General features: G+C 37.1%; 1 protein-coding gene across 1 annotated transcript in view; it reads left to right on the top strand.

The window, feature by feature from the left end:
* The window catches only part of pamr1 (peptidase domain containing associated with muscle regeneration 1), a 39525-nt gene extending 28598 nt beyond the window's left edge, over positions 1-10927 (top strand). Inside the window, exons 7-14 of the mRNA XM_038275358.1 lie at positions 1048-1218; positions 1362-1553; positions 3188-4033; positions 4131-4307; positions 4881-4947; positions 5055-5284; positions 9580-9938; positions 10010-10927. Coding sequence (XP_038131286.1) covers positions 1048-1218; positions 1362-1553; positions 3188-4033; positions 4131-4307; positions 4881-4947; positions 5055-5284; positions 9580-9938; positions 10010-10543 — 2576 coding nt within the window. The 3' untranslated portion in view covers positions 10544-10927. The remainder of the gene's footprint in view (positions 1-1047; positions 1219-1361; positions 1554-3187; positions 4034-4130; positions 4308-4880; positions 4948-5054; positions 5285-9579; positions 9939-10009) is intronic.
* Positions 10928-22117: the final 11190 nt, after the last annotated feature.

The following is a 22117-nucleotide window of genomic DNA, read 5'->3' as shown; positions in this document are numbered from 1 at the left end:
AGGGTTGGTTTTACTGTAGCGTGCAGTGGTTGTTTCAACACCCAAATTGCATGCACTGATTAAACTTGGAAATAGAGACTGGCGCTCTTTCAACAATAGTTTTCGTTCTGCTACTTTATTTTTTCTTAAAAAAAAAAAAAAACAGATCTAAGCTCTCTGATTATAAGAGCCTGTGTGCCTTTTATTTTTGTGTATAAACTTATAAATGGCATCCAAGCCACTGCATGTTACTACCAAACAGAAACGATTGAGTTCTGCAGCCTGATACACAAGCACATGCAGTAGTAGCCATTAAAAATTTCCCCACTTTCCTTGATCGGCTAGTCCTTGGCTGGTCCCCTACAGTTCCTTTTTAAACATCAATCTTTCTACTAAAATGTTCTTTCTGTCATGATTTGTGGACGTTCAGATCTAAGGAGAAGCGTCATCTCCCAGTCAGACCCTGTAATTCAGCGAAAGGGTGGAGTCAGAATTAAAAAATACGCAAGAGGGTGTCACTCCAGTGGCTGGAAGTTGGAGGGGATTTTGCTGGGAGTTGGAGGGAAGTAGGCCCCCATTTGGCTGGTGTTTAACTGCGAAAGATCCTTTTGAATAGCTGCTACTGTAACTAGACCTAGTTCAGTTCAAAAATGTTCTTTAACAGCAGTGGAAAGTTGAACAGTTTGACTACAGCAGTTTTATTACACATTTAAAGGCCATGTGTGAAAATCTTGCTGTTAACTGTTCACACTTCCACATGAAGGGGTAAATTAATTGTAAATGCTCTCTGTAGTAACAGGGTAACCTTTAAAACCTCTCTCTAAATGAAAAACAAATGTGTTATGTTGAACTTTAGTGAGTCTACTCCCTGTTGGTTAGAACCAGAAGGATATTATGGCACTGATGTTGTGTTTTGTTATCCTTTAGAATAATCAGTTACAATATAGACGTTCCATACAATATGCCTTCCATATGTACTCATTGTGAAAATCCACATGTTTAAAATAAAAGGAAATGAAAGCAGTATGTGTTCATCAATAAACTGTGTGTGCCTTTATTTCCACTCAGTGGTGGGATGCCGCAGGCCTCCAGTACCCAAACATGGCTCCACAGAGGGGCTGTTTCTTCACTCTGGTGCCCGTATCACTTACCGGTGCGATGTGGGGTTTAAACTGCGAGGGTTTCGTACTGCTATCTGCCTTAGCGATGGCACCTGGAGTGCACCGGCACCTGAATGTGGTAAGATGAAATAAGGGGTTTGTTTTTATCCAAACAGTAACATTTTTACATTTGGTTCGTCACTGTTTTTGTAAGATTTTTACACAGCCTGGGGGAGGATTTAGATCATGGAAAAAAGCTTGATTTTCTCTCCCTGCCTGCAGTGCCAGTGGAAAGAGTTTGTACTTTACCACCCAAGCCAGTAAATGGTGACCACTTGTTGGTTTATGGACCCAATGATGTCCTTATTGCTCTTCAGTATATATGCAACCAGCCCTATGAACTCATTGGAATCTCTCAGAGAACCTGTCTCCCTAACAACACCTGGAGTGGGACTCCTCCTGTTTGCTCTAAAGGTCAGACATTTTTTCACTCAACGGGAAAATAATCATATTTTGCATTAGAAAATTGTCAGTTAACTTTCTTTTAAGTTTTCATTATAAAAAAGTAAATGCTTAAAGTGTGCGTTTGGATTCAATTACACTGAGAAATTATTTGTGCACCTTTTGTAACGTGTGGTGTTTGTCCTACTGGTTTTTCTCAACTTGACACTCAGTCATACAGATAATGTGAAAATTCTTCTTAGGGTTGCCATATATTCTTAACGATTTGACCAGCTTTATATTTCTGGTCGTACGTCCCCTAGTAGAACATCCACCATAATCAAATGTCAGTGTCATCCCCGAAACACCAGCTTCTCTTTCCCTTTAAAACAAGATTAATCCCTATATCATTATGTTTTGATCTTAATTTTTTAAATAGTGATGGTAGTTAGGTAAGGTCAACATTCTTCACAAATAACATTTTATATCTAGTTTAAAAGATAAATTTTATTTTTACTAAATCAGAGTACTTATTTCCCATATTTACTGAGTCCCTTACAGCAGTGATAACCGGGGGAAATTGTATTCCTAGTGTTCCACGAGTGCATTGCAAGGGGTACATGAAAATATTTAATTTCTTAAGTAGTGAAATAAAACATTGCTGGGATCTGTTTTGCTTTTTGAGAACACAATTGAAAAAAAAACAACCTTTTTCAACCAAAAAGTAAGTTTTTCTTATGTGTTTGAGTTCACCTTCAGCTGTGACACACATCAAAACCAAGCAGAGAGACAGAATGGATGTAGAGAACAGCCTGGGATCAGCTGTTTTTCAGACTGAGCTACCGGAGCTCATCAAAAAAAGCTCAGGTGTCTTAATGGAAAACAAAATAACACTAATTAACTCAGTTTGACGCTAATTTTTGTTTTGTATTTTTTTCCCAATTCCTCAACCTTAAATGTCATTGTAAGGGAGTTACTCATGAGTTCCAGCTTTATAGCGACAGGCTTATAACATGATTTTATTTGCTATTTATTTCGATTCCTTACTTACAGGCAGAGATAGAAAGAATACAATGCCTAAACTTTAATGCTGAAAAGTTTAAGTAAAAAGGTTTTTATTTTATAACCAGTTATTTAATGTTTTCCTTTTGGACAATACTTTTGACTGAGGGGAAACTCATGGGAAGAAAAAAAACGCCCAAAGGGGTACAAAAGCAGAAAAAGGTTGGGAAACACTGTTTTACAGGCCAGTCCGATTTGAAGGGCTAACAACTAATAGCTGACTTATCAACAAATTGTCCCGTCATGATCCAAGAGAGCTGAAACCATTAGGCTGATTTTTGTTAAATATTCTCCTAAACAGGTCTGTAGTAAATGGCCAGGAGTTCTGTCATACTCTTAATTTTTTTTTCTTTTTATATATATATAGTTTAACAGTCCCTCCTCGGATGTTCAATCCTTTATTGTTCTATGCATACATGTCTTCACAGCTTTTTTCTTTATGATGTTTTTTTTATTATTATTAATATCTCTAAAAAAACTTTTTTGGTGGCCTAATCCCTAAAATACAAGGAAATGTGAAATCATTTGGACAAATGTGATGGGCATCAAAACTGTTCCAAGTTTCTCACTCACTACAGTATATATTCCTCTTCTTTCATCCTCAGTGAATAACACGTTATCTGAAAAGGATAAAGGGCAAAAGACAGAACTTGGCAAAGGACCAGATAAAGAGACTAACAAAGACACCAGCAAAACCAAAGAGATACCTCAACAAAATACAACAGAAAACAAACGTACTGGCGGGGAAGATATACACTCTGTTGGAAAGAACACAACATTGGTTGACAAAGAAGATAAGTTCACTGGAACAATTCCAGAAAATACTTTGGAAAAGGGTAAGGATGAAGGAGATATAGAGGAAACAAATACAGGTTTAGAAAAGACAAATGAAGACAGAAAAAAAGAAGTGGACACTAAAAGCGGTGATGGCAGCCTTAACAAAGTTGAGGAAGAAGAACCAGAGGCATCACAACCACCTCAGAAAAAAGAAGACAATCCAGACCCTGAACCAGAGAAAAGAAAGACAAACACAACGGAAACAGGGGATAAAAAAATCAAAGGGCAGGAAGATAAGGAACGGAAAGAGGAACAAGTTAATGGAAAGAAAGATCCAGATAAATTTGGCCCAAATGACACAAAACTGAAGACAAATGTATCTGAGGGTGAGAGTACGTTGGAAATATTTGAGCTGCAAACAATAAAAATTAGCACAAGTACCATGGATTTAAAGGATGCAAAAAAAGAAACCAGCACCATTGGGACTCCAACAATGGTAAAGAAAATGAACCCCTCTAGAGTTAATGTGACACAGTTCACTTTGTACAGAGCAGGAGGGGAAAATGGGAAAACAAAGGAGAAATCTGAGGACGAAACTCAAATCTTTGAAAAAACAAAGCAAGTGGAAGCAAAGAGGAACGAAAAGGAAACAGAAGACAACCTGAGTATCGCAGGTAAAATATTTCTTTAAATAAAAACAACGAAAATACTGTGTTGTACTTATTACTGATGTCTATTCAGACTCACTGACAGTGTGCTCCACTTCTGTAGAGAAGAAGTGTCCACCTCTGCCTCGCCTATACAATGGCTACCACCAGGCGGTGCCAGAGTTGGATATGGAAACTGTGGAGTTCATTTGTAACCACTCATATGCACTGAGTGGTGATAAAAGGCGAAGCTGTCAGTCTGATGGTACCTGGAGTGGCAAACAACCTCTTTGTTTCAGAGGTATTACTTTTTAGATAGAAGTGTTACTTCAAAGAAAGAAGGAGATAAATTGTTGTTCTGGGTTTTCCTTCATAGACACATTTTTTATGTGAGATTATTTGATCCAAAAGATATAGAAAAGATTGTCTTAAATCTTCCGCTAAATTCCCACTAAACATCTTGATAATAGTTTTAACATATCTGAAAAAGGTCATCCAGTCTAATTATTTGGAGCTTCTTGTCATGGGTTAAAGAAAGAAATATCCTCATGTTTTACTCTCATGATAAATGTAAGTAGTAAGAAAAAACTCAAAGCATGTTTACAAAGAGAATATCAATTTGGCTATAATACTTAAACATCCAGATCAAAACAGTTCTCCTGTCTTATGTTGATGTACAGTAAAGACCAGTCATTACTAGACACTTTTAGATACACTTTAAAACAATTCCTGTTATATATGTAAATAAAACATATCAGTGAACTTTTTTCTTGTGTTGTGTGTAATGGATGTATTCTGAATGTTGTGTTTTTTCACCTTTTTTTTTTTTTGTTTGTTTGTTTTACCTGTACCTTATTCTTTTTTTTTTTATTAGCATGTCGAGAGCCTAAAGTATCAGAGCTGGTGAGACAAAGAGTTCTGCCACCAAAGGCACCATCAAGGTACGTTTATTCATGTTTTACCATTATTTGTTGAATTGTTAATTAATAGTTCTGAGAGAATTTTTTTTCTGCATTTAAAGAGGATGTTTTTTTTTTTTTTCCCACAGGAAGACGGTAGTACACAGGCTTCTCTCCTCTGCACTTAACCAGCAGCTCTATCTTGCTGCACCCACCAAAAGTTCCCCAGTGCTTCCCCAGTTGCCCCAGGGCTTCCACCATCTTTACACTCACATTGAGTATGAGTGTGCTTCTCAGTACTATCAACATTTTGGCAGTGCTCGGCGGACATGTTTGAAGACAGGGAAATGGAGCGGACGTCATGTCTCATGTTCACCAGGTGAGGACAGCAGAGGATTATTTATTGTAATGTGATAGAGGAAAGATCCCAGGTTTACTAAAGCTGTTTTAACATGTATATCAGCTATCATAAAATGTCAGGAGATCATTTATTAAAGTTCACAAACTAAAAACTAAATAATTTCACATGCATATTGATTTAAAGATACAGAGAAGAAAATTAAAATACCGGTAAGCAAAATCGTATTGAAATTTAAGAAATTTGTGTTTTTTACACTTTTTTTCGACTAAGTCATTCTAATTGGTGGATTACTATACTTCAGGTCTTCTAATTGTTTCTGGACCCCATATCTGGTTATTGAGAGATAGTATAGATTCTCAGATGTGGTTTTACTAAGAGTTTATGATCATTTATATCTAATCAGCATATCACTTAACATTTAGACAGACACAGATACAGATATTTTAGGATTTTCTGCCATGGAGAGCCAGACAAAGACAGAAATAAGATATTGTCATCTAAAACAAACAACAACAACAACAAAAAAACACAACAACCCCTGAGCTCTATTTACAATTCATACAGACTATAGATTCCACTTAGAAAGGGTTCATAAATCAATCCAATCCAATTTTTCTACAGCTTATAAACGTGCAGTCACATGGCCTTTTCTTACGTCAATGATAAACGAGTATTTGGCAATCAACAAGTTTCTCTATCTCCTTCTTTTGTCAGTTTACTAATTTATCTTCAGTGCCTATTACTCAACAAATATATATTTACCGTGGGTTAATAGCTGAGTTTTTAAAAGATGCGTTTTACTTATAAAGTTGTATCTAGAAACTATTACATAACTGACACATATCAGATGTTCACTGACACTAGACGGTTTTTAACATCTTGTTTACAACAGGTTAGAAGGCTAAAGGTTTACATTATCTCAATGGTGAACACCTTAAATTTAAAATTTTGTAATGGAATTTGTTCTAACATATAGAGAAGAATAAAACTTAGATGTAAACTTAGCTGTAAAACTTGATAAAGAAATTAATACAAGGACATTGAAAACATATTTTTTGTATTAAAAAAGTTTTTACTGCAAAGTAAAGTCCCCAGAAGGGCACAAATGTGAAAAAGTGAAAAATATCTAATATCAAGAGGGATAAGACCTAAGTAGTGCTTGGAATACAATATAAATGTTGCTGCTCTTTATAGCAGGAGCTAAAGCCTCAGAAGCTGGGGAATTGATGGATGCATGAGTTGATTATTGCCACTAGATGGTGATAGGGTACAATATTGTTTGCGTCTACTGATCACTCTGTAAATAAAAATGACTCTGAGGCTCAAGAAGGGCACATAGTGCTTTATTTTCACATATACAAATGGTTTGGGTGATTTTAGTATGGGCTTAGGACCTAACAGAACACCTTTATTAAAACAATTGTTTATCAGAGCCAAGCATTTCTCTTCTGTTTGACAACAGCAACAGGAGTTTATTTTTAAAAGGCAATAATCAATAATATTATAAAAAAGTTATAATATTTAAAGTTTGAACCACAGTGCTTTGTAAAAGATTTCCTGGATTTATTACTGTGTTTAAGTATGGATGTATGATTTTATTACATTTAAAAGTTCCAAACTGGTTGTGTACCTTATTTAGCCAGTCCGATCTATACTTTGGTATTCACCCAATTTCATTGATAGAAACCATTAGATTAAGCTTTGAGTGTTTGCACTGAAAATTAAAACATGCCAATTAGGATTTCTTCTTGTGACTAGCCTTCCTGACTGGGCTGAAAGAAACATCCCATCGCATGATATTGCCGCTACATTATGGGAAGGTGTATTCATGGTCATACGCTAGTTTTTCCTGTAAAACATCATCTAAATCCAGATTAGAACATTTAATTTAGGTCTCATCTGAACTAAACACGTTGAGCCACCTGTTTGCTTTGACCCTAACATGACATAACATAGCAAACATTAAACAAGACTTCTTGCTATTTTCTCTTAGAAATTACTTTTTCCTTGGCACTGATGGCCATGCTTGTGAAGTACAAGACTAAGCTATATTCTGTAAGAATTAATATCCATTTTTACTGGGTATTTTTTTGTGTTGTTGTTGTTGCTTCTGTTGGAGTTTACCCCAATGGACAAGATAGTTACATCCATGCACCTTTGGGTAGGGGGGAGGTCTCTGACTGTTGTTTCTGGCTATGAGCTGGACTGCAGTACAGCGTACTGGTCCTTTTTGGCATCTTAAGGGGGTCAGCACCCCTCAGGACAGGGAATCTAAGCGTACCATGCTTTCTGCTTCTGTTTTCAATGAAGCTGCCCATAGCTGTTGTTGTAGAATCTGCAGTGCCAGGTGCAGCAGCAATCCCCTAACCCTGGGAGTAAGGGTCCTATAGAGCCTGGTTATCTTGTGGAACTCCTGAGGCGACATGCAGGTATCATGAGGTAAGGTGTCCCACTGCCAGGGCAGCTACAGAGGCAAACACTAGTGCCCGGGCGGAGTATGTAGAGACTGGAGTGAAACACTGTCTGTCAGCCTTAAAGCGAATTTGGCAAACGGTCCAGCGCCTCTGAAGGAGGAAGCAGTGCTTTGCTAACACTGTTTTTATAGGGAATGGAGCGCTGCTGACCTTGAATGTGAACATTGTCAGATGGTGTAAAAGAATACCCTGAAGACAGCATCCTGCAGTGGAAAAGGAGAGAGGGCAATGGGGCTGGACTTGTTAATCAATCCGGCTCAAGTAGGAAAATTCTACAGTGACAAGGGCATCTGGGATGGTGGGATCCGCCCTATGTACCTTAGGTCTCTGGATGTTGTCTGGTTGTCTGGCTGTCTTGGCTGACAGCTGTGGGTGTGTTCCAACTATAGAGATAATTCTTCTTAGATAATTCTTCCTTGGTAAGGATCAGGGTTCTGGAGAGGAGAGTCTAGCTGACATTGGCTTCAGGAGGAGCATGGTGGTTGTTGTCCTAAAACTGGACCAGCTCTACACCCTCTTCAGGGTGCTTACAGGGTCCTTGGGGTTTGGCCAACTGGTCCACATCTGTTTTGTGGACCTGAAAAAAAGATTAAACTATGTACCCCATAGAGCCCTATCACGCCTTGTAAAGGGCACTGTCAGGAGCCTTTTACAAGGACCCCTTTACAGGTCAGTAAAAGTCAGTACAAGTGGAGCAGAAGTTTTGTCCACATAGTTGGTATTGACTTGGACCCATTAGCAGAGCATGTTGGACTTAGCAGGGCTGTATTCTGTCACCACTCCAGTTGATAATTTCAGCTCCTCCAAGTCATGAATTCTGATTCAAGATTGAGACCAGAATGAGATCCTCAGTGCAAGTGGCTGAAACAAGTTTCCTCCGCAGGGTGGCTGGCCACTCCTTTAGAGATAGGGTGAGGAATTTGGTAATCCGAGAGACATTTGGAGTAGAGCCATTTCTCCTCCACATTAAGGCTTGGAAGTCTTTTTTGATGGCCCCCTGGAGAGCTTTTCCAGCTATATCCCGATGAGAGGAGGCCCAGGAGACGATCCAGGACACAAAGGAGGCCGTTCCTTGGGTGGCTTAGGAGTGCATTGGGATTTCCCAAGCAGAGCTGAAGGAGACATCTGTAGAGAAGGAACTATGGGAGTCTCTGATGAGACTGCTGCTCCTGTTACCCAGTCCTACGTGAATTGGAAGATGATATTATGAGTACAAGTAGTTTTGTTCAACAGGCCACAGTGTTTCACTGAAGAGTACCATGCAAAGTAGGTTGAATACTTGATTTTCACGTGATAATTATTCTTAGTATTTTGTTGATTTGACAAAAAATCCCCATAAAAGTAATTAAAATGGGTTTTAACATTAAATGCAATAGTTTAAGGGGTAAACTATTGCACTGTATCATGCTACTTTTAAGCCATTAGAAATTAAACAAGTAATATTTCAATTCGTTCTGATTTCAATTAGTTGATTATTAGATTTATTTGATAAATAATACAAATATGTACCAACATTTTTATAATATGTTAAGCAAACAGTCAAAACATTACATAAATTAAATTTAATGAGCTTTTTTTTTATTTTATTTTTTTCCTGTGCCAGACTTAGAACCTACTTAATTAGAATAGTTCTTGGCATTTAACATCTCCATCTTTGCCACAGATTTTTTTTTTTTTTCTCAAAACAAATCTAACATCATTGCTCAACCCACAGTTTTTACTGTAGTTCAGTTTCAGTGTATGTAAAAATGATAAAAACAATTTAAAAAAAGTAAATATTTCTAAGCCTCTTTTTCCTGTGATGAAAGGCTTACCTCTCGTTTTCTCTCTTTTTGACAGTCTGTGGGAAACATGTAAACTTTGACCCAGAGAGGCTGGAAGAGGCTCACTGGCCCTGGCTGGCAGCCATCTATCGCCGCTCCCACAAGGGGACAGGGACTAAGGTGATGAAGGCAAGCAGCCAGGATGAACACTTAAAGAAGGATACAGGAGCAAGAAGTAGCTACCTTGATCATGGCTCTGACTGGCAGCTGGTCTGCAGTGGGGCCCTGATTAACCAAAGGAGTGTGGTGGTTGCAGCTCACTGTGTGACAGAGTTAGGTAAGATGTATCCTGTGGATACAACCACTATCAAAGTGGTCATGGGGAAGCACTATCGCGATGACCGCAGAGAAAATAAAGGTCCTCAACAACTCAGGGTAAGCTTTTGGATGCTCTTTTTACATTCTTTATAAGGAGTATCAAAGTAACAAATCTCTTTCTTTTTCAGGTAAGCTCAATTGTTGTTCATCCAAACTACGATCCTTTTATTCTTGACTCTGATATTGCTGTTATAAAGTTACAAGACAAGGCAAGGATTGGAGAAAAAGTCCTGCCGCTCTGCCTGTCAGAGACCCAGGAAGAAGAGGTTCCATCTGGTCAGGGGCTTGTAACAGGCTGGTCTCCTCTGCAGGATATGAGTTTGGGCCCCAACGAGAAGGCAAGGGTTGGGCTGGTTCACCTTGCAGATATAGTCCCATGTGAGCAGCAGTATGCACGTAATGGCATACCAGTCAGTGTTACAGACAATATGCTTTGTGCCAGCCAAAAACCTGACTATGGACCATCTAACATATGTCCATCTGACACTGGAGGGATCCTTGTCCTCCCTGCAAATGCTGAGAACCAGGTCAGCAAAGGCTTGTGGAGATTGCTTGGACTAGTGAGCTTTGGTTATGATCAGGGGGAGTGCAATCCTGAACTCTACACAGTTTACACACGTGTGGCCAACTTTAAAGACTGGATTGAAAGCAACATGAAATAAAGATCAGACTGATTTTTTTTCTCCTTTTTCGAGTAATCTTTCTGTCCAATGTCTATTGCAATGGGGCATTTTCTAAGCAAATGCAGACGCAACACTGGACAATATACTGCTTTAACTAAAGGGGGTGCCAAAATAAATAGATGCATTCCATTTACCTCTTCCACTGAATAACTCAAAGTTTAGGTCCCTAAACCTAATATTAAAGACTTGAAAATTACCAGAAAACAATTCAGCTGAAAATTCAGCTGATAAAGGTTTGGATTGTACTGATTTTTATTATTTCAGTTTTTCTGAATATCTTCAGCTTTGATAGTGCAAAAGATGTACATAATATATTAAAAGACATAATGTTACATTTTTTAATAAAGATTGTATTAAAGTGTACCTGTGGTTTTCTCTTATAATTTTTTTTACCAGCATATGCATATGATATATACATTCATTTGTATTTATACACCTTGAGCCTTTTTTCTGTTTTGTCACATTTCAGCCACAAACTTTGAAAAATTGTGTATAATACATCAACAGACATGTAAGGCAAGGCAACACAAGTTTATTTGTATAGCACAGTTCAATGCATGGACATTCCAAAGTGCTTTACATGAATTAGATAACTAAATAGAAGATAAATAAAAGCAGAATAAAAGCATATAAAGATTAAAAAAAAGAGCTGGACCACAACCTTAAACTAATAATACCTCAGTTGACAGTTTAACCTCAGCAGACAAAGGGTTTTTAACTTTGACCTGAAAGACGTATTTTTTAGTTTTTTAAGTGGGAAAAAGCAGATATTTAAAAAGTATCTTGCGATGGATCCTTTTAGATTGGATTTATATTCATTACCTAAGTACTGAATACCCTGAAGAGCCAAATACTGCAACTCTAGTTGCAGTATTTGTTAGAATGTCTTTACCAGCTCTGGAAATCTTTCTTTGATCTGGTTTCAAATGGCTGTATGTATAGGGTCAATTACTTGCTCCAAGGTAAGCCCTAAGTGTAGCTTTGTGCTGTATCATATATAGTATTATCTTCTTTTTTCTAAATGGTTACCAGCCTCTGTTTCCCTACTTTGTGTTGGTGATATTTCATGAGAATAAAAAGAAGAAGCATTTGGTCATAGTAGAATAAAATGCTAAAAGAAGTCCCAGAGGTTTGATTATTATCAACAGGGCCTTTATGTAAGTGACCTGTACTATATACTGTAGCTCTTTTCAAATCCGGAGACTTGACCAAAGTGCTTTACACTAAATTCAGTCATTCAACAATTTACACACACACACTGATGATGACAAGCTGCACTGGGGCTCACTGACAGAGGCGAGGCCACTCTGACCACCAGCTCTGACCACCATTAGAAGGCAATGCAGGTGAAAGCTGGAGCCAGCAATCAACAACCTTCCTGCATCTGACGCCACTTTCGCCCCATGTACACGTTTACCAAGAAATCTGTCTGAAAATTCAAATAATAACAGAATATACTGTATTTTTTATATAAAATAATAGTGTTTTGCTGAGTGAATACAAATAACTTTTATATATATTTTCACAACTACTGTTTATAGATAATCTTAAGCTTGTTGCACAAATAAGATCTTTTAAAAATAATTTTCTATTTAGAGATTATTTTACACAAAGGCAAGATTTACGGACTTTCAGATAGATAAAATAAAAAAATTATTATTAATTATATTGAATCATCCATATCTAAAGTGAATAAAAAAGATTAGTATTAAAAGAAAAAGCCAAAATAGGACTATAAAGCATCATACCAAAATAAATTAGCATTCAACAGCTTGAGAACTTGAGGAGAGCCCAATCACAAAGCCACATAGTTTGTAACTTTATAAAAAGTGTTTGGTTGTGGTATGGAGTTGGTCCTAATATGCAAAAAGATGGAGAAAACCTGCTCAGTGACCAAAAGGTTTTAAAGGAAATTTCTTAAAAAAGGTAAGAGCGAAATCCAGGAGCATGATCAGGAACTTAGTGAAACATGCAATGAGATGTGGTTATACAGCAAAAAGTAAAAACAGAATTAAAGAGTGTATAAATAGTAAGCACAGGTGATAATGATTAGCATGATGCAGGTGGACCAAATGAGACTGGTTAAGTTTGACCTGTGGTTTTATTGTAAAATGCCGACAACGAGGCCTTGAAAGGAAATACTATGGGGTTGTCAGGGGTAACGGCAGGTCCAAATTGAAAGGTGTGGGAGGCAGGTGATTTATTAAATATTAAACAATCATTCCAGACTCTAAATAAGGTGAACATGACCACTGATATATTCATTGTCAGCACAGGAATGACATGTGATGTTATGCAATAAGTTTATATCAGGAAACAAGCAAAGCACTAACTTCTGCTGGGATGGTGACGTCATCAGCCGTCTTAGAAACCAGATAAACATAGTTTTACCTGCACAAATAAAGTAGCACTTAAAAAGTAAGCTAGATAATTTGATTAAATTCAGAGCTTAATGGGGGGATAGTTGATCTTTTGGTGACCTACAAAATAATGTTTAATATCTCTGAAACAACAGTACCACAAAAAGCACACATAAATAAATTTGAAAAATGTATTTATATTGTTTTTCCTTTTTACAAATGACAACTTTAAGTGCACAAACCTGTACTAATGATGTCATGGTTTTGGTTCTGTTCAAGTTTTATCTCTGAGTTTTCATTGGTCTTATTTTCATTTTGTGTTGTAGTTATTTTTGATTGTATTTGAGTTCTAGTAGGTATTTCTTGTTTGCCCTCTTGTGTCAGTCTCCTTTTTCCTAGCTCCCCTCTTCCCTCTGTTCACACCTGCTCCAAATCTGCTAATTAGCCTGGTCATAGTTTCTTCTCTCTCCTCATATATTTTCCTCCTGTTCAGTCACTCTTTGCTGGTTTGTTGTAATTTCTTTGCCCCCTTGTTGTGAGTATTCCTGGTTCCCAGTTTCTGTGGATTTCTGTTTTTGGATTTTTACTTCTATTGAACTTTTTGGATAATAAATCTTCAATTAACCTCCTTCAGTTTCAGTCTGCATTTAGGTCCACCTGTTCAACCCCCATCCCCGCGGGGACAAATGAAGCACTAACCATTCAGTCTATTTGGTGAGTTTTTTTTCACGTCGATAGGGTGTCAGCTTAACGCAGCTAAAGCTTCTCCTGTTTGATGACTCGGTCCAGGGTTTAAACACTGTGGATCTGAAATGCAGAGCAGTGAACTGCGGCTTGTCTAAATCACTGCGGACATCGCGTTCGGTCTGAGTGTACCATAAGAAAACTCATTATGAACAATAGCATGCTTAAAGGATAATTTAACAAGGAAAGCTATAAAAACAAGAGGACAATATCTAAAAAGCATATAACGACTCATTGGGCAGATAAAACCAGATAAAACCATTATTGAGTTTGCTGTTTGACAGCAGCTGGTAGGAGCAATCTGGTGAAGCACTCTTTTGTGCATCCAGGATGCAATAGTGTTACATTGAATGAGATTTCCAGCTCTGCCAGTGCTTCATGCAGGGGTGGGAGACATTATCCTACAATAATGTAATTTTTTTAGACTTAAAATCCTAACTAATGTCTACCTCCGTTTGCATTGGGGCAGTATTAGCCCAGTGGTCAGGGTAATGCACATGGAATGCAGAGTTTTGAGTTCAAGCCCCTCTCCCACAGACTGCCACTCTGGGTCCCTGAGCAAGACCCTTAACCCCACCCTGCTCCCCGGGGGGATGTGTTAAATGCAGAGAGATAGTTTTGTTGCTCTGTACTTGTGACAGTGTAATGGCAAAAAAAAAATTTAAATTATGCCCAGTAGATATCCAAGGACATTGCAGGCCCTCTTAATAAGCTTATTCAACCACCTTATCTCTGCAGCACTAAGTTGATTCTGTAGAATCCCATGTCATAAGAGAAAAGACTGATCCCACCACCGAATTAAAAAAAACTTTTGGAGTTCCCTTTGTACTCCTATCTATCAAAAATACAAAAAAGAAAAATACTCTGCAGCAAGGAATATTCTACGAAAACAAAATTAGACGTTAGAACACCAATCTGTTCAAAGCCACTTATAATATTAATAATACTAAGTAATACTACTTTTATTTTTTAGTGCAGCATGGTTTTAATCATCCAACATTAACATTATTAAAAGTCTTTTCATCTTACTGTATTCCAACCCTTTTTGAATAATAGGTTGAGTCCTGAATTTCCCAGAGGACAGTTCTAACCACTGAGGGAGGAAGATCGTCTCAGTTCACAGGCCCCTGTGAACTTAGACGGCATCATCAATAGACAGAAAAACAGAAAACACTCAACCATAGACTGACTGATCTGTTAACACAGGCATTGCCCTGGCTTTGCACTAGAATAGTGATGAGAAAACCCCATGAGAAAGCAGTTAACACTAAAAAGCCAAATGGGGCTAAATAGTTAACCACCATGAAATCTTTAGGTTTCTGTTTTTAAGTCGGTGGCACTCTGACTCGGTGTGAACAGGACAGCCATAAAGCTGGTGGAACTATTACAATGGCAAATCCTTTAGACTCTCACTATAATGCTATAAAATGTATTTTTAATAACTATGTTTAGAATTGTATTTCCTAGAGAGATGCATTTTTTTAATCTGGATAATAGCTTTATGCCATTTATTTGTTGTTAAGCATAAATGTCGCCTATGCTGATGAAGCTAAATATACAGCACATGAAACAACTGATCTCCAAATAATTCTGATAGCTGAGTCTTATATTGGTGCTAATAACAAAACTGATTGCTTCTCATGTCTGATATTTTATCTTTATTTTGAAAAAAGAAAATAACTTTTTTTTCTTTTTGGTTTTCAAACATCCATTCAATTTATCATTTAAATAAAAGATGTTCTCTGATAAACATAGAGAAAATAATCGGACTCTGGATTTCTTTGAAACTGTTCATTTTTGCACAGATAGAAAGTATGCACAACTGCAACCTCAATTGTCCTTTTTTTTTACTGTTACCCAACTTTAACTTTAACCACCTCTGCCTCCCCAGTATAATGCAAGTGTAAAGATGTTGAGAAATATTTCCATTTCTTGTGCTTTTTGAAATTATTAAGGGAAAAAAAACTTACCACAATTAATACCTAGACCAATTAAAATGCCTTGTATTGAAATCTAATAATCTAATACTGAAGCCTCTAATTTTGCTATGAGCATTTGTGATTTTATGTTTTGTTAAAGCTAATGCAAAGCTGGAAAGCTCAGTGAAAGAATGCTGCACCCAATCTGCACTATCTGTTAACATTTTTTTTCAGTTTGATGGGATTGCAGTTGTGGAGATTAACCTGGACGGATTTCAATGGACCGGAAAGGAGCAAGAAATGGACTTGCTCCTTATGGGAAGGACAGAGAACATGTATCTGAAAGGGGACGGTCTGAAAAGCCACGGTGAATGGTTTTTCAGACTGATTAATAAACATAACAACACAGTTACTTCGTCGGGAGTACATGAGCAGAACGGAGAATTTAGGGAGGACATGAAATGTCGGGGTTAGGACTGCTGCGCTACAACATTTTGCGGTGGTTGACCCAGCAAACATGCAAAGTTGTATTTGAAAGCAATTTGTTCAAAAAAACATATAAGTCAACATGTAGAAACAAATCCTTCAGCAATAGACAATTCATTGTAAAACATTTCAGCATATAAACTACTGGTAACTAATTCCCCATTTTTTTATGTCTAAATACTGATTTCATCCACCCACACACACACACACCCACCTGTCCGTCCGTCCGTCCGTCCGTCCATCCATCCATCCATCCATCCATCCATCCACATCCATCCATCCATCCATCCATCCATCCATCCATCCATCCATCCATCCATCCATCCATCCATCCATCCATCCATCCATCCATCCATCCATCCATCCATCCATCCATTTCACGGAAACACAGAGACCCACAACAGTGCACACACACACACTCTGCCTAGGGACAATTTAGAAATGCCATTTAATCATCAGTCATGCTTTTGGGAGGAAGCTGGAGTACCTGCAGGGAACCCACACATGCACTGGGAGAACATGCAAGCTCAACGAAGACAGACCCTTTGCTGGGAATTGAACCAAGGACCCTCTTACTGCCTTACTTGCAACGTAAAAAATATAAGGAAAAACACCCAATTTCTGCAATATTTGTTTGCTTTTATTATTCTTGTTACACTTAATTACCATGATTTACATTAGGAAATGGCCTATTACATTGGCTTCTATACAGAATATTATACAAATGCTCATTTACCCCACATAAACAATCAATTGAACCATAATAATCATATTACTCCATATTATGTTACTGTAGCCTCAGAAGATGGTCTGTTTCTGAACGGTTAATGCTTGGCATTTTAAATTCTTTTGTGTCTGTTTTAACGAGTCATGATGACTCCTAACCAATAAACTGATGCTGTTCAGCCAGTGATTTGCTTGTTCCCAGTCAAGTTTGTATTTTTGAAAGTGGTGGAGAATTGGGTTTAACGCAGGTGACAGAGAGCTTTGTAGATGAGGCGAGTCTGTCTCTAGGCAACCATGACAGCAGCTGATGTGAAACTGAGAAGGTCCTGGTAAAAACCCACCTGGACATTAGTGCAAATGCTTTAGGAGTTCCTGCTATACATTTAGTTTTTTTTAGTTTTTATTTAGTGTTGATGTGAATTTGACAGACATGTGTATTAATAGAAATGCGGGACAAATCCTTTTCATTTATGGAGTCAGTACAGGATGCAGTGTTTAACTGGCAAATAAAGGATGATTCCATATTCTGAGGGACTGAGCTATTACACTGTATCATTAGTGTTTTCTGAAAAACAGCAATTTTAAGCATGTTCATATTTGAAAAATAAAGGCCACTAGTGCGCACACCACTGAGCTACTACTACAATATCTATAAAGTGCTACAGAAGCAATGTCAGAGAGAAAAAGCATAGAAACAGTTTAATATATATATTTGCTTAAAATAATCTCGTAAAAGTCAAATGTATTTGCTCAACTTAAATTACTATAATTTACTTACTTTACAATAATCGTATGGACATCAAGTGCACACCAGTACTCTGAGGTTTTGAATATTTAATGGTTCCAAACCTGAAAGACTTTGGACTAACATGACTGTTTTGCTTTGTTTTCCGAAGCTTTATGGGGTAAAACCATACTCCCTAGCATGACAAAACTGATTTATTGTCAATGCTAGGAGCAGTATGTGTTTCAACTCAGCAGCTGTATTGCGTAATAAGGAACAGTCATTAAAAAATGTCATGTTCTTCTCAGGATTTTGTTAGCCACAAACATATATCACTTCTGAAACCTAGAAAATAAAGTTCAATGTAAGTCTGCAGTGAATGGTGAGATGTAAAAAAAAAACAAAAAACATAACAGATTTAGGTAAAAATACAATATCTAAAATTGCAATTCTACTGTTTGCAATTCTCATCTTTTTTTCAGTCAAGTTTACTCAGGACAGTAATATTTAACAGTAATAGGCAACAAGAACTCTTACCTTCGACAATCAAAACAAGCCATGTAGTAAAATTTTTATTTGATTACATTCAATTATTTGACTGACTGCCTCCATAGAGCAAGTCAGAACTAGCTCTAAAATGAGCAGCATTCCTATTCCTTCACTTAAAAATGAATTGCCTTTTTTTCTTTTGATGGTAAAGATAGTTGAAGTTCCACTGAAAGACTGCAGGAAAGCTGTATTTTACTTAAGAACAATATCAGCATTTTATTAAATTAAAAGGCTTATAAATAAATTAATAAATTAGACATATGGGAAATAAAGAAGTGATTAACTAATATTGGGCAGAACAACTATTCCCTGTATTATAAATATTAATTTTTACATTTTAAAGATCACATAAAATAGATTTAGCAATTTTTAAAAATCATATTATCATTAATATAAGGGAGGTTAATGAAGTTGGATTTTTCACAGGTACATTTTAACAAGTTAGATGGACTGGATAAATTGTTGGAAACTGGTCTGAAATAACAAGAAGGAAAAGCATTGGAAAACTTGAAAGGCACTTGGAGAGTCCAGACCTCTGTCAAGCAGCATATTCTGCCCCATATTATGTCAGTAACTAAAACTCACACAAGATCTGGAACATTTTAAGAATTGTTCTTTGAGGTGCACCTTTGGTAACAATTGCTTAAAATTTGTTTCATAAGTTTATAAATAAGGCACAACATGTGTCTGCAGCCTCTGGTGTTTGTTCTGCCCTCATCTTCGTCATTCACTCTTCTTTCATCTTTGATCAACAGATCAAAGCTTTGAGCGACGCATGGCTCACCTTACCTGCATTTTGTCCTCAGTCTAATACTTCTGGACTATTTGGAATCCGATGCTGAAGTTGTTAATATTCACTGCTGCCACCCTCTGGTTTAGGGGGAACTGCTTGTTATGCCAAATAATGTTAAAGAATATAAAAAAAAAATCCTGCTTTTAAGGTTATAGTGTGGATCATCACCAAAATGTAATTGCTTGTTCTTTGGACTGAGTTGCACCTTAGTAAAACATTTCCTTAAAATCTATTCATAAATTTTAATCTTATCCTGTACACAGATGTACAAGCACAAACTCAACTAAAAACATAACCTCTTTGGCAGAGGTAATGACAATCACAATGTATAGACGATGCAATGACTAATATATATTCATACAGTACATCAAAATCAGCATTCAACGTCTTGATGCTTTGTATAATAGTTATGAATGAAAGACATTTACAAACTCTCCATCACCACTTGCCTCTGGTGACGTCTTTCTTTCTCTGGGTTTTTAATCATACATCACACATGCTCACTCTGTTCCTGCCATAACACCTGCTCAGTCAGATACCCCTGCTTGTCTGCACAATTCTGTTATCATCTCTCACTAAATTTAGAAAAAACCTATTTCCTGCATACAGCAAAATTGAATGTGTGCTTTTTTTGTTTGTTTCTTTTCATCATGTATCTTAAAATCTACAGTTTTAAGGCTGTATGAGAGTAAATAACACTTGTTTCCTCCATGAGAAATATTTCACATGGTATTGTTTCGCCCACATTTGCAATTACAGCCCTTACTTTATCCCCAATATCCAGGGTGGCAAAGCTGCAAATAGAATCAGTGAAGCTCTACTGTAAATGCTGCTTCCCACATGAATGCCTTTTTTGCAGCCAAGCCTATGTGTTGCTTTGATTTATAGATAAAGCCTTCTGTAGCTGATAAAACTATTTGTTGTTACTGAAGGCAAAATAATTTATACATTTTGGAAAGAAATAAAACGCTTCTGGTAAGTATTCACTGTGCTGCATGTTTTACAGTATATTACAGCCTGATTTCAAATGATATTAAATGAATCTCGTTCCTCAAAATGTGAAACCAAAATAAGCCAACGCACAAAAAAACGGTTCTATGAGCTTTTTGCAGATTTTAAAATAACAGATTTTAAAAAAAGATAACAAAGGGGCTTAACATTAAGCTTAGGCAATTAAGAATTCTGTTTACACTGATCATACCTGAGATTTTTTAACTGTTAAAAGAGAGTCTACCATTGGGATATTTAACACACATATCTATATAAAGTTACACAATTAAAAGTGGTAAAGTGGATGTCAGTAAAAAAGGTAGCTAATTGTTAATTTCAACAATTTTTTTGTGATTTTATAGTAAATAAAGACAATGCATGAAGTAAAGGAAACTGCAGACTTCTGAGACAAGATTGTCTTGAAGTACTGTAAATCTGGAGGAGGCTGCAGAAACACTTCTGGTACACTGAAGGTCCCAATAACTAATCTAAAGCCTCTAATGTAATGTAATTATCATAACAATGTAATACATATATATTACATGTACAACATCAATTTAACACTTTTGACACATCATTAGATAGTGTGTGTGTGTGTGTGTGTGTGTGTGTGTGTTTGGGTAATATTCTTAATATCTGACTACAGTATTATAATGCTCCATTAACATATTAATATTGTTGTGATGGATTTCTATAAAGTTCTATTACATGATCTATAGACTTCATACTGAATATGCAATGTGATGTGCCTATTTTTTTTTAACTTAAACAGTTAAACAGTTTTGATGCTATGAACGTGCAAGTGTGTGTCAAAATAATGGATTTATCTGTGTTTTAAAAATCTTTAGCCCCCCTAAAAATGAGAACCTCATCGTTGTTTAATGCTGTAGCGCATGTATTGTTTACGTTCCAACCGGTCTAACTAAGGAGTACCAATATGGGGGCTTGTGACTTCACTCCACCCTGTACTACCAACGGGCTATCAGCTATCCAGTGAATAAATGGAGATCAGTGGTCCCATTGAGCACAGTGGCCTCCATCATTTGTAAATGGAATTTCAGAACCACCATTACCTCCTCCTAAAGTTGGTTAAACTGAGAGAAGAGCCTTAATGAGGGAGTTGAACAATTGCCTGGTGGTCAAATCTCTGTGAGGGCATCTGTTTTCCTATGTGGAGTGAACATAATCTTCCGAAAGAGCAAACACCTCTGCTGAATCCACCAATAATGCCTGTATCGTAAAATGGCCAGAAAAAAGGTAGATAGGAGCTTGTCTGGAGTCTCCCAAAAGACAACTTAAGGACTTTCTAATCAAGAGACAGAATTATCTGGTCTGATGAGACAAACGACGCAACGCTTTTGTTGCAAATGTCATCTTTGGAAAACCAGCCACCACTTATCACCAAACCACAATTCATACAGTTAAACCTGTTATTGGCAGCATCATGCTAGGGGGATTTTATTTTTATCAGCATTAGGAATTGAGAGGTCAAGATAAAGAAAAAGATAAATGCAGCAAGGTGGAGAGACATCTTCAGGCATCAGCTGTAATTTCCACCTGAACCAAGGAGAGTTGAACCCTGTGCATTTCAGAGCCACCAAGCTAATCACAGGAGCAACATATTCTCATTATGAGTGCGTATGAAATCGTACGAAAAGTTATGCACACTATTTCGTACGTTTTTGGACGTTTTTCCTCAAAAACCACATCAGTGCGCATGCGCTGGCAGACAGAAAAAAAAAGCAGATCCGCGGACGGACGTAAAAATGGGAAAAACAGTGCAATCATCACTTATAACAACGTTTCTTGCTGTTTTATATCTTAGGGTTAGGGTCAGGGTTAGGGCTAATTGTAATTTATATTCTATATTCGTGAATGGTGCATCAGATGCGCATGCGCATATGACGAAAAAAACGTCCAAAACGTACGAAATTACGGTGCATAACTTTTCGTACGATTTCACACGCACTCATAATGAGAATAGGTTGACAGGAGGAGCCTCTATCTGCTTGCTAGTTTCAATCAGTGATGGGCAGTAGCGCCGCTACATGTAGTGAAGCTATTAGTTTAACTACATTTTCCAGTAGCTTGACCGTAGCGTCGCTGCTTTATTTATCAAGTAACTTTCCTGTAGCGACGTTATTGTTTTGATCAAGTAGCGACGTAGCGTCCACAAACGCTACAAAATCCAGGGCAAAACTAAGAAATGAAACCAGGTTTTCTATTTTGAAACAACAATCAGCCACAAGCTACTGTAAATAG

Source organism: Cyprinodon tularosa, unplaced genomic scaffold (genome assembly GCF_016077235.1).
Source record: "Cyprinodon tularosa strain WSP-4 unplaced genomic scaffold, ASM1607723v1 ctg121, whole genome shotgun sequence".
NCBI lineage: Eukaryota > Metazoa > Chordata > Actinopteri > Cyprinodontiformes > Cyprinodontidae > Cyprinodon > Cyprinodon tularosa.
The sequence above is the reverse complement of the archived record's forward strand: the minus strand, read 5'-3'. Positions and strand labels throughout refer to the sequence as shown.